The sequence below is a fragment of the Haemorhous mexicanus genome, chromosome 15 (assembly GCF_027477595.1).
Source record: "Haemorhous mexicanus isolate bHaeMex1 chromosome 15, bHaeMex1.pri, whole genome shotgun sequence".
NCBI classification, from domain to species: Eukaryota; Metazoa; Chordata; class Aves; order Passeriformes; family Fringillidae; genus Haemorhous; species Haemorhous mexicanus.
In genome coordinates, this window is record NC_082355.1 from 3927017 (window position 1) to 3940432 (window position 13416).

A 13416-nucleotide genomic window follows, 5' to 3' on the forward strand; every position below is an offset into this window, starting at 1 on the left:
TGACAGCCTGACATGTGCTGTCAGGGCTCCTTTCCTGGCCAGCCTGGCGCTGCACCACGTCCCTAATCCACAGAGGCACAAACCAGGCTCTTACTCAACTCCTGATGCAAACCCAGAGTCTCTGGAATCCAAACAAATCCTCCAATCCCCCCCAAATTAATATTATCGACGGTTCCTCTGTTATGCAAGCTAAATACTGAAGGCAGCACAGAACACAAAGTATGAAAAAGGTATTTATTATTTACACAACTGCTATAGTTCCTTAAGAACAATATATACCATTTTTTATTTGAAAGGGTCAGTCTTCTTTCAAATCCATGAACTGCATAATGCACAAGTGTTGGAAATGCCAAACAGCAGTCACATCACACTTCTATAGTGCAGGCATAAGCAGCGCAAGTAAATGATATTGTAAGAACAGTATGGCTGAATATTGTATTTAAACACAGTGTTTGCACTTTGACAAGATTTAGCTAGAAGAGAACAAGGGTTTTGTTCATGCTTTGTTAGGAATGTGACTTTCCCATCTGAGGTTTAAACCCTTTATCTGAGATATGGGGATTTTTCAGGCAGACTGCTTTTCACTGATCAAATAACAGTGGGTTTCTCTCCCTCAAATTTCAATCTTTTGTCTTCCAGTAAACACTGCTTTATAGTACAAGTTCACACACTGGGGTAAACTGGCCACAGAGGTGGTACTTTCCCATCTTACTGTCTTGCACAGAGAAACACTGACATACTAATACATACCAAACTTAGACAACTTGTAATTTATAGACTTAAATACTGGAATGGGAGAGGGAGACTGTTTCTAAAGATGGAGGGAATAGAGGACTTATACAATTCATACACTGCCAAGGTTGGCTTTTTAATCAACATTTTTGGTCTAAATATTTTTTTTCTAGTCTCAGAATGGTTTTGGTCTTTGATGGTTATGGTTATACTTCAGCAGCAAAGGAGAGGAAAGTATTTTGAGAAGTAACACCAGAACTGAATGCAAGAAAAAGCAACTGACTTGTTTCTCCCACTTTGAGCTTATTGCTGTGATCTTTTAAAAAAACCCACAACCAACCAGCTGGAAGACCAAGTTTAGCAGTCGTTCTGGCATTGGGTCCAGTGTCCAGCACTATTATACTCTAGCACAAAAGCAAGGAAAAGTCCAATGATCTTAGTGATGTTCCCTTCAATTCAGTGCCACACAGTTTTATTAGTGTTACTGTCCTTGCTTCTTCGAAAGATACCTGAAAGAAACAAAAGTAGAGTTTTTCACCAAGTTAGAGGTGGCCACAAATACACCTGAGATCTTAAGATCAAAGTATGACTCTGCTTTCTTTTCTCACCAACAATCCTCCTACAGATAATCAAAAATTAGAAATGCGATCGATATCACTTATGATTTTTATTTAATTTCAACATCTTTCAGTTCCATGAAAGGTTATCTTGTGGTAATTCAAAGTCATGTTCTAGTTAGATTCTATCAGGCTTTTTAAACAAAAGAGAGGAAGGAAATGGAAACCTGTTTCATTCCAAGAGGATGGAAAATTACATCAGTTGGAGAAGTGGCTTTTATATCCTTTAAGATGAAAAGGCCCATTAGTAATGGCACTCCTTCAAATAAATTCAGGGCTTTAATGAACTGATGCAGCATAACCTGAAAAGAACAGCCCTCCAGCAGCTTCTCTGGAGAAGCTGAGTGACTCTGAACTGCTTTCTGTATTCTGATCTCACAGCTCTCTTGGCACCAGAGCTGGAGCAATCTGCCTGTGTGGTGTGAGAAAGGCTTTGCAAATACTCTAGGAGAAAGAATCCAACGAATTTCACTGCTTTTAAGGTTTAACATTTCACTTTCTGTTCTATTCAGAAAAGAAAAATTGTATCAAGCCTTTAAGGCTCCATTTTTTAAACACCAAAGGAGTGGTTTTCCAATAGTTTTTCTTCACATGCATTGAAGCTTCTGGCTATTGCATAAAACCAAGAATTTTGCTTAAGCCCTTCAGTTAATCATTTTCTAGCAAGAATTAGGATGCTAACTGGTGCCCTGAGCACTTGGAAAACTCTTTTTAAGACAGTAACTTGGAGCTGATGAATACTGCAATACCAGCCAACCTGGATACGCCTACACTAACTACACTACCACAAGAAAGCTTTCAAGGAACTTCTAGAGAAGTTGCCTTAAAACAAAGGATTTGGGATCTGAACCCTCAGTCTAACTCTGCTGGGGTGGAAAGAAAGATGTTTCCAGGGACCATGTTCCTTCAAAATTCTTTTCCTTTTAGGATGCATAAATGGCAGTGCTGAATACTGGTGAAGTAGGAAAACACAGATGCATTCTGTCAAAATCTTATCATTTTAGGGAAGCTATCCCAACACTGCAGCCCTATTAAAATTCTCCTCAAACTGAAGGACCTTTAGAACTGTAAGTTATAAAGTTCATCAGTTCCATTGTTTCTGGTCTTGGTAGAGAGAACCTCAAGCAAAACAGCGTGGTCAGGGACAGAAGGAAGCAAGAATTTTGCCTTTTTTCTTACCTTTCCCAATGTTTGTGATTCAGCTCCAAAAAGTCATCTAATTTTGCTATTTCTTTGAGGTATTGGGTGAGCTTTAGAAGCTCCTTGTCTTTATCCCGATTTAAATGTGCTTTCATAAAAGGCCTTATCTATAGAAGAGAGAGAAACTGGGTATAACCATTTGCTCACAGAGAGAAAAAATGCTTTAGATTCTCTTTCATTTACCATCTGACTAAAATATATTTTCAGTACTATGACAAGTTATAACTTTTCACAGGTAAGAGGAAAAAAAATCCTTTTCCTGTAGTGGTCAGATCCAATTTGTCCTGTCCATGCAAACTGGACTGAGGGGTTTTTGCCTTGCACCAACCAGGAAAAAAATTCTTTTCTCTTGCACTTCTTCAAACCTTCCCCTCCCAGACAAATTGATAAAATGATCTGGACTGGACTGCCACATTTTCTATTTGATTTCACACAGATTTTTGCAGGAGGGGTTTTCAGCTCAGCATTGTGAGTTGTGTGGTATCACTGGAACCAGATGCTTTTTTCCAGCAAAAAGCCTTTGACTACAACCAGAGCTGTTGTGAAATGAGATATCAGAAGCAAAGCTTGGAATACATTATACCTGGGCCTTGTTTTAGTGATTCAGTGCTCTTGTCTGCAGCTGTTAACAACACTTTGACAAACATTTTTCCAATCTGAGCTAGAGGGACCTCTGGATAATCCCCTTCCAGCAAGATCTTTGCTATTCCTGATTCTCCTTCCAGTTAAGATAATCTTGTTAGATCTCATCAACTGCTCTCCTCTTCACATTGTGGAGACTTTCAAAGAGATACCATCTTGAACTTCTGCGTTTGAAAACATCTTTTTCCTTTTTAGACAGATTTATGCAAGTTGTTTTACTGCTAACACTGCTCCACTATCACATGTATGTAGAAATTTAAGCTGCATTCTTATTCAGAACCAGCAGTAATAACAGAGCACACAATGGTTTACAGTTGTATAAAATGAAACATTTGCTGTTCTATAGTCAAAGTGGCTCAAGGTACTAATTATTTCTCATATAGAATACTTGTGATTATCCTGTCATACTATGATGAAGTACAGCCATTTGTTATTTGACTTATTTTTGAATGTGACATCACATTTTCAATGGTGCCTGCCAGCAATGCCCAGCTTGATTATAGCTTGCAGGTATAACTTAGGCAGAAATAACAATTTCATTGATTTTGGTAATCTATGAAACATTCACTTAATAGTGATACAACGTTTATTTAATACTACTCTTAAGGAAATACTCTTAAGGAAACCAGACAAATAGCACTGTGAGTTAACAGGTTTAACAAAACATGCATCTTTGCTAGTTAGAAATAGTCTTTTTTTATGCTACAGCAAAGAAGTAGGAGAAAGTACTACTTGAAGTATCAAGAAAAAGTAGCAGTAAATGAAAATTCCAGTTTCCATTACCTTGAGTCCATTCTGTGGGTTCATCAGGAAGTTTCGGCCAATATCATCAAACATAATAGTATTTTTTTTGCTGTAATATTCTGAAAACTTTCCCCAGATAACACCAAGAGGCTTCACCTGCAAACAAAACACAATACAAGGCATCTGAGGTAAATCAGATCACGTGCAGGAGATGAAAATGCCATCTATAGGAACCTGAGTCCTAACTGAGTCCTAATTTGTATTCTTTTGCTTTACCATTAGCAGGTAGTTTGGCTTTAACAAAGGAAAATGTGAAATAATATAACATAAATACCCTCCACTCAAGAAAACCTTTCTGTTGGTGCAACAGTTACCTGCTGTTTGATTTGAAAGCTGTGACATCTGAAGATACCATTCAAAACATTAATAGAGACTTACAGTAGAAAAAAATCTGTGGTTCCAAGATTCTTGCAGTTTTATTGCATGAAAACTCCTGAACAACTTTTTTTGTTGAGTATTTTAAAGGGGTGTGATAAAATGCCAGCTGAATGTAGGAAAAGATTAGGATAAAAATTGGCACTTACATCTATTAGTCCTCTCCGAGGAGTGTGCACTGTTATCATGGCAGCACTGTCCAGCATGAAAGTGATCTTGTAGTTTGCATTGGTACTCACCCCGAGCTCCTGCATCACAAAGATTTATGATTAAAGCTTCTAATTATGACAGTTTTACTGCTCAACAACTGGAACCACAATTATAGTACGTTGTTTGTCATGGGGTGAGCTGTGGAGGTTTACCAGAGACACACTAAAAATAGATACCTGGGGAAATTTGCATTTGTTACATAATGAGGATCATAAAAGTGCACGCAGGGATTTATTTTTAGCATTTAATATCAGGAACTTAACAGCTGATGCTGGCAGAAAATCAAAGTAGCTTTACAGAGAAGGGAAAATACAGAGAGGTTTTGCTCATATCTGCATGCACAACTTCTCACAAGTTCTCTACACCTCAACTTAACTTTACAGCAACTGTGTTCTGGCTGCTCTTTGTCCCTCTCAGTGATTTGCACAAATCACAGCCCAGCCTAAGATGGAATACCCAGAAACATCTGTGTCACTGTTCCCTCCTGCACATGTCCAAGATAACCAGTGTTAGTGTCAATTTGCACTTTTAAGATTTGGTAACTCCTGAAATACTCTAAGTACAACAACCTTTTTAAAAATAAAAAACTTAAGACTAGATGAGGGAGCATCATTTCCATTTCAAATCCTTTCCAAAGCTGAAAAGTACCAGTAAAATCTGCTGACATGGTACAACAGAGATACTGCTGACAATTTCTGGTGTGTGAAACAGCAGCAATATGCAAACCTGTGTAACAGGGAAAAAATACCCACTGCAGCAGCTCTCTTGCAACTATCCAGCCACACTTACCTGATTTGCTTTTATTTAAAAATGCAATCTTGCAAATGAAATGCTCGACCTACCTGGGTCAGTATCCTGTTACACTGACAAAACCAGCTTTTCTAGAATGTTTGAACTTCAGGCATAAAAGGGTGGTAACTGAGAAATTAAATTTGCTTGTCTGATACTCCTTTCTTTTAAATGCTGCTCCTGCTTTGTACTTTAAACCAGAAACTTGAATGCCACCTATTGCTGGAATCACAGCTCCCTGACCAAAAGTGAAACTCTGGCAGGGAAGCACCCCTGGTGCCATCAGCTTAAGGAGAAACAGAAAGTGGCAGCTAGTGGCAGGAATCTCGATGGATCAGGGTCCAGGAGGAGGGTTGGAAAAGCAACCTGGAAATGTAGAAAGGTGACCAGTGCAGGGGAAAGAACCCAGTTTTGAACAATGTTTTTTCACAAGACTGAGTCCTAGCACTACTGTGACAACCCAGTATAAATATGTGACACAAGAATGCAATGTTTGCAAGGCTCAACACTGATTTTACCTGCACTAACTCCACTTCACAGTTCTGACTAAAGATTCCAATTTCTAGGAGGCATTTTTGTTTAGAAAAAATAGTGGCAATTAATTATGAGGAAGAGAACACTGGAAAAATGTGTTTTGCTCTGTGAAAGCCTGAAAAAATAGCACACAATAAAAGCTTAAATTTGGAAAGGCTTTTCCTGGAATGGAAATAACTTTTGATTTATAAACATAAAAAACCCCTAACCCACCAACCAAACACACAGCAATTCTTAGTAAGCTCATTAGACTTACAGCTAAGCCTGACTGTAAATATGTTTACCATGAGGTCAGCTGTTCAAAACTGGCTTCCTGCCTGATTCCAGTAGGGAAGAAACCAGAAAGTGAAAGAGCTCTTACGGGATGTTTAATAAGGCAGAGGAAGCAACAGAATCCCCAGCTGCAAGAGGTAAAGATAAAAATAAAAAGAGTTTCCTCTTGGTAACCTACTCCAGCATGTCACATCTGTCTGTTCCTTTAAAAAAATCATATTGAAAGACTGGAGCTCTATAGTTACAGGTAAGATGGAAGCACCTGTGCAGGGCTGCATGATGAATCCACGTTTTAGCAGGTACTGACTTGTGTTTTGTTCTGCTAAATTTAACACCTACTGCTGATAGTTTGTGTGGAATTCTAAAATTGGATTTAATCTAGTTTTGTGATAATTTCAAGTGACTATGGAAATTGAAACAACTCAGGTTATGATTCATACAACCTCCCCTGTTCCTAACCTGCTCTACAATGCTGAGCATAAGCACAACTGCATGAAGGGTTACCCAGACCAGAAACAAATCACATGTTTTCAGAGCAACTTACTTTCATTTTGGCTTCAATCCACTTCATATTAGTAGCAGCTGAAACAAAAGGGAGAAAACAGAAAGAATACTTTATCAAAATAAGTCATTGGCATAAAAAAGAAGAAATAATCTAAGAAGTTGTTCACTTAATATGTCAAATTTTTACAAAAAATTAAATTTTATAAAGATCCACTTTTGTTGCAGCTTTTAGGGCCTCAAAGAAAGTCTTTTATCAGGGAAGTCTATTTTTGTTTGGAAAAGCTTACTTTTCAAAGGAACAACTAGATGAAGCACTGCAAGTATTTAAACCATTTTCTAGATCAGCTGTTACTGAACCACAGCCTGTAAGACCATGGATTCACCTGGCATGAAGAACCTCACTGCCTGTGCAGGATTTCCTCCTGGAAGCAATGATAGGAATACATAAAAGCTGGAAAGGACAAAGTGTCAAACTGCCTGCTGATCTAAGAATATGGAGAAACATTGTTCAAGACTATGAAAATGGAATTTTGTAACACAATTTTAATATGGTTTGAACCCTGCACTGGCTAAAGTCTGTTCTCCAGCTGTTGGACAGGAATTGAACTAGAATGCAAAGGCAAAGAATCAAGCAACCACCCCTGAAGACGGGAGAGTTTGGGTCATTTGGCAGTTAACTATGTGCTGTCTGCATTGAGATTATTTGTAAAATCAGTATCAAGCACTGTTCTAATGTTGATGATACAGTTCAGTTGATTATAAAGTAATAGTCAGTAAAGTGCTGCTGAGCTTTATCCTGTGACTAGACCCATTCTTGTGAGCAGTATGTGGGGCTTTTTCACATAAGAATTGGTATTTTTCTAAAGTAGCTCTAATAGTTGTGCAAATTACAGCCAAACGTTTCTGTATCATTTTAGATCTTGTGACTCACACTAAAAAGCAATATAAAAACCTCCCACCTGGAGTCTCTGCTCTGGATGACAATTTACAATAAATTCTTAGGCACAGTGCATAATTCTTAGGCACTTACACCAAATTACAATATCATAGTCCTCATATGCAGAAGTCAGGAATTCATGAAGGTATGGCCTCATCAGCTCTACCCCAGTTTCAGCACATGACCTGTGGTCTAAACAGAATATGAGAGATAAGCAAATCAGTATTAAAGTATTACTTATTAAAGTCCAGTCTGATTTTCCTTTATATCCAGAGACTCAAAGAGTTTCATGAGGGGAGCACTGAAGCACTTTAAGGTCATGAATGATTTGATATCAAACTCCCATTCTCATTTTAAAGGTGGGAAGACAAAGCAGAGGGAGTATTTATCTGTTGGTCTCACTGCTACTTGAGGGCTTAGCAATATTAAATGAAGAGATCTCTGAGTGTGAATATCTTTGAAGAGTCAGGGAAAATCATCTGTGCATTTAGCAAATTAGTAACTGGCCAGATATGAAACAGATTCCTTCAAACCTAGTCCAGTTAATTGTGTGAACATATATCAAGCTCATTTCAGAGATCCAAACATTCCTGCTCCAATTCCAAAACTGCTGCAAAATCTGCCAGCAGAAGATCTCTCAATAAAAAGTTTAAACTTGGAAATAGGTTGAATTTTGATGTTTTGGAAACAAATGTCATCAAAAAGGAAAGCTAAGGAAAGGTATTATTTACTGCTCACAGTCATGCTGCCATAGCACACCTACAAACCAGAAAGTTAAGTCAGAAGGAAAATTCTGGCTCTCAGAAAAAACCAGCTTGACGGAATTTTCAAGTAAAACATGCTTTTGTGAATGTTTAGTAATGACATGTAAATATAGCTTGAAGCTGTTTTCTCACCCCACCCCCAAAGCAGAGTCAATCAGGTACAGAATGGGATCATTATTTTTACAGTATCTTGCCAAGCTACTGTGATGGTCAAGATACAAGTTATCAAGGGAAAGACTATCAGGACAGAAGACTAAATTGCTGCTTTTTAATGGTTTTTTGCAGCAATTAAATAGCTGCTGCACTAAAATCAACAACATGCAATGTTTTAAAATGCTTTTCAAAATGTGAGCAGAAGACCACAAAATCAAACAAAGCAGAAGTTACGTTGTGCAACACAGCAAAGCAAAAATCAAGAAACCTGATCTGGCAAATAAATTGAGCTCTTAAACAAAAACCATAAATTGTATAAAAACTCACCAAATAGTGTATAATCAACATCTAGCACCAGCAGCTTTTTTCCTTCTCTAGGAGGATTCAGAATTTCCACTTTGTATTCTTTAACTCTACGGGAAATTTTTAGTAGGTTTTCTTCCCTGATGCAACAGTGCAAAAAGTTACAGTTAATTAAAATGTACACTCTGCAGTCAATAACAAACTGTTTTAACAGCTTAAACTCCTAACCTATTTTCTACTTCCACAACTTCCTCTTCAATATCAAAGTCGTTGACCACATCATCATTATCTGGAGGCGGCCCAAGGACATCTTCCTAGAGGAATAAAAATAATAAAAGATAACAAGGATCAGAGAGGGAAAATAACAACGGACATCAAGTTTCTGTTACTGCACATTGCAGGGCAGGAATACTATTTAACCAAAATGGTTTCATTTTACTAGTGGAAAGATTTACTAAAGTATATTGATGATTGTTCAGATTTAAAAAGTCAGTATCCCAATTATAGGTTTGTACTTGAAGTGCAGAACACCACAGGAGTTTCATGAGTACACTGCTCTGAGAGTTCTGCAGCAAAGTTTACTTTACATAAAAAAGTGCCAATAGAAGTCTATTGTACTATCATTTTTTTGAATGATGACTGGAATAGCCAAAATTTAATATCACAGTTAGGAGACACTGTTTAAGCTAGTAAACAAGCAAATTATTTACCAAACTCTCTTCACGAGTGCCCATCATCATTATCTTAGTATTTGGTTTCAACTTGAGGGCTCCAAGCTTAACATCATCATCTGCAGGTTTGCCTGTAATGCAGATTATTTTTTCTTTAATTGAGGTAGAGATTTTAGAAAAATGTCAATACATTCCATGTGTAATTGAAATAAGCTCCCTGTAAAATAGCAGCTATGCCAAGCTGAGTTATCATAATCTTCCACATACAGTGTCTTGGTTTTGGCTGGGATTGAGTTGATTTTCTTCTTGGTAGCTAGTGCAGTGCTGTGTTTTGGATTTAGTACAAGAATAATGTTGATGGCACACCAATGGTTTAGTGGGTGCCAAGCAGTGCTTGCTCTAAATCAAGGACTTTTCAGTTTCCTGTGCTCTGACAGTGAGCAGGTGCACAAGGAGCTGGGGGAACTGGGCAAAGGGATATTCCACAGCACAGAACCTCATGCCCAGAGTATAAACAGGGGGGAATTGGCTGGGAGACATTGACTGCTGCTCAGGGACTGGATGGGCATTGGTCAGTGGGTGGTGAGCAACTGCATTGTGGCACTGGTTTCTCTTGGGTTTTATGCCTCTTTCTCCTCTTTTCATTACTATTATTATAATAATTAGTATTACATAATACTTTATTATCTTTCAGTCACTGAACTCTTCTTATCTCAACCCATGAGGTTTACTTTTTTCCCCCCAGTTCTCCTCCCCACTAAGACAGGGCAGTGTGAACCACTAAAAAATGACCAGATAGATGTATTAATGCTAAACAATATCCAGTGATGTAGGAAGTGTCTGCATTGATGGTCATTCCAGAGCTACAACTGGGAAGTGGATGCTCTGTTAGTGCATACACCCCGCCTAGGATTAGGGGATGTTTGTCCTAAAACACCTCAGGCACATCCCCAAGAGCAGTAAATAAGGAGTTACCCTTCATTTTAAGCCCAAGCAGTTTCTGACGCTCTGGTAACACTCCAGTGAGGCCCTTCAGAGACTGTTTCAGGTCCAACACTGTGTCTTCTTCTGACAGAGAGGTTATCGTGTACTCCTGTCCACCCCATTTTATTATGAGAGAGAGAGACATCCTTGAAGCATATGTTCAGTGTTACTGTCTGAAAAATCTGCTGCAGGAGGGAAACACAAAGATCGTGTAAGGAAGAAAGAGGAGAACTACTCTTCTCAGAAGACAAACCACAACATCTACTTAAAGCATTCTTGATTCTTTATTATATTGGACATCAAAGAGCTGTTTGTTTCCCTTGAGCAGATGATAAATGTGTTGAGAAAGTGTTGAAACAAAGGGAGAAAGAACAGTGTCAAAACTGGGGCTCTGAGTTGCACTTTGATGTTTTTAGCAATGTCACATTCACATCTGCTGGGTGTTCTGTGCAGGTACAGCCTGTGCACTGCACACTTGAGCAGAGCACTGCAGCACCACAAAAGCCATTGCAAAGCTCAGAAATGTCCTCTGCAACACTTATGCAACCAAACCAGCCATGGGTGCCTTTACAGATGTAACAACACAACAGCAAATATGAAATCCCTAGCACATATAAGCCCATAAAAACAGTTCTGAGCCCAAGAGTCCATTTTTGGCACTGGATTTCTCTAATCCCTTCCACTGTGTAATATCTGCAGTAATGCACACCCCAGGTTACATCTCACTGTAGCAATATCAAAGCAGGAATTTGAAAACAAAGCCAAAACACACACCCACACAATGCAATTACACCCAGAGAACTGCACTTTCATTGCAGTGCTGACAAAATAACCATAATTGTACTATCTTTAATTTACACAGCATCGTTTATACAAATTGTATTTAACAGTTTAGTCTTGCATTAAACACAGCAGAAAAACAAGATTTTTAGCTTAATGCAAAAGGAAGAACATGTTTTTTCTCTGTTAGGGCTTAGAAATGGAATAAAGAAGATAGAAAGGTATGAAAAGGCTGCTAGAGACAGTCAGGAGATGCAGAGAAGGCCTCTGCACCACTGATGGTGAAATTGTCCTCAAATGACTGATATTAAAAAAGAGAGCAGATCTGTGAAAAATCTAGGGTTGTCAACCTTCAAGAAATGCAGGTCTGGCAATTCTAAAAAATCTCAGAAGCCAAAACTCTGATCCTTCTTCCTCTCTGGCTCTGTATTCCCAGAGATTACCCACACTCAGGAAAAAAATCTTTTTCTTTTATGCAGTAAAGGCTATGGGGAACAAACCTGTAATTGCTCAGACACAGCCACCAAGCTCAGAGCAGATGAGAATCAGTCTAGGTACAACCTCCTTGCTAAGGGCACTACAAACCTCACCTCCACACTATTGCCTCTAAGAGCCCTGAAACAGATTGAAGAGGAAAACTTGCATCACTGGGAAATTAATTAATATTTTTCCCAAAAAATTGTCAAATCAGACCGGGACCTGGTATGACACGGTGAAAAAGACTCACGAAAAAGGGGTCTTAGAAGCACTAAGAAATTCTTCTGAGGCTAAGGCTGTATGGTGTTGATACATAGTGTCATTATCATGAATTATTCCTATCCATAATCCTTGGACTAAGTCAGAAAGGAGAGATTATTGTCTGTTTCCTTACCAGTACCATACAGCTCAAATCATTCTGCAAGGACATGCACAGGGCAAGAACTGTAAGAAAACTTCTGCAGTCTCTGTCCAGCGCTAAACTGAAAAGATCATCCCTCCTAGGCTGAGCACCCGACCAACCCTCAATCCTTACAGATCTATAGCTCTGTCACGACAAAATGCTATAGGAAACAAGACGCTTTTATTCCCTGACAAAGCACTCAGGGGTCCAAACCAAGGAAAATGGGAAAATTATTTGGGAGCAGAAAAAGACACAGGGATTTCCAAGGGTTCCACCACCGGGGCTGGCGCTGTGCAGAACTGAAGCTAATACAGCTTCCTTTGGTTAATTTCATTTTCAAAGCCTTTACAAGACCCTTGGGCCACCAAGACCCAATGGGCTGGAAAGCCACGGATCAGAGAAAGCATTCCAGTTCTGCTGTTAAATTGCAGAACCACACCACTTTCCTGGGACTATTCCAAAGACAGGCACCCACATCTTTGAGTTCCGCTAAGCAACATAAACCCGAACCCCCTAAAACACCCCAAGTGCCCGCGGAGCGCTCGGGGCCGCACTTGCCACAGCACCGTGACAGGTGTGGGACGGGGATTGGGGCCGGCAGCTGCTCGGTGGCAGCGGGGCTCTCCTGCCCCGCCGAGGCTGCCCCGGCAGCGGCGCGGCCCGGCCGGGAGCGCCCGCTCGGGGCTGCGGCGGCCGCGGAGCCGCTCCCGCCCCGCGGGGGCACCGGCCCGGCCACGACACCCGCCCGCCCCCGGCCCCCCGGCCCGGCCCGGCCCGGCCCGGCCTCCCCCCGGCCCCCGCCGCACCCACCGGGCTGTGCGGGGCCGCCGATCCGCCCCCGCCCTGGCAGCGCGGAGCGGGCGCTCACCCCGGCAGCGGGACCGGCTACGTCCCGGCTCCGCCGCGCAGGAAGCGGAACTGGCGCGCGGCGGAAGCGGGAGGCGCCCGGATGTGCGCGGGGCCGGACCGGGGGAACCGCCGGCCCCGAGCGGGGCCCGGGCAGCGCCGGGCAGGGCGGGCCGTGCCGCGGGTCGGGCCCCGGGCCGGGGAGCAGGAGCTCTGCGGGGCTGCGCCCGGCGGGCTCACGCAGCAGACCAGCAGGGAACGTCGCGGCACCGCGGAGCCCTCGCCCCCTCAGCGCCGGCCTGAGGCCGAGCTGCGCCGCCGCTCCGGGGAGGCCGGAGAGGCGACGAGCACGGGCAGCTTCTAGCATGAGTGTGCCTTACACTGCCGGCTGTGAAAGGAGTTTATTGTCTGTTTCCTT

The 13416-nt window shown here is 41.1% G+C and overlaps 1 protein-coding gene across 3 annotated transcripts; it reads right to left on the reverse strand.

Moving 5' to 3' along the window:
- Positions 1-220: 220 nt before the first annotated feature.
- On the reverse strand, positions 221-13091 carry UBLCP1 (ubiquitin like domain containing CTD phosphatase 1). 3 transcript variants are annotated; one of them, XM_059860038.1, is made up of 11 exons: positions 12963-13091; positions 10484-10677; positions 9548-9639; positions 9066-9151; positions 8862-8977; positions 7711-7809; positions 6721-6758; positions 4520-4618; positions 3975-4091; positions 2529-2656; positions 221-1241 (listed from the first exon to the last, which is right to left on the reverse strand). In XM_059860038.1, the coding sequence occupies exons 2-11, from the start codon at positions 10635-10637 to the stop codon at positions 1214-1216; spliced, it is 957 nt and encodes a 318-aa protein (XP_059716021.1). In that variant the 5' UTR covers positions 10638-10677; positions 12963-13091; the 3' UTR covers positions 221-1213. The 3 variants fall into 3 exon arrangements, with proteins under 3 accessions (XP_059716021.1, XP_059716022.1, XP_059716023.1); XM_059860039.1 differs by having other exon boundaries at positions 10484-10674; positions 12963-13072; XM_059860040.1 differs by having other exon boundaries at positions 13021-13063.
- Positions 13092-13416: the final 325 nt, after the last annotated feature.

What these genes read in the sequence shown, in the direction of transcription:
- UBLCP1 (XM_059860038.1), bottom strand. Translation starts at nt 10,637, where the DNA reads ATGTCTCTCTCTCTCATAATAAAATGGGGTGGACAGGAGTACACGATA. An exon ending in GCACTCGTGAAGAGAGTTTG is followed by an intron (nt 9,152 to 9,547) that starts GTAAATAATTTG and finishes TTATTCCTCTAG; the next exon opens with GAAGATGTCCTTGGGCCGCC. An exon ending in CTATGATATTGTAATTTGGT is followed by an intron (nt 6,759 to 7,710) that starts GTAAGTGCCTAA and finishes CTTTTGTTTCAG; the next exon opens with CTGCTACTAATATGAAGTGG.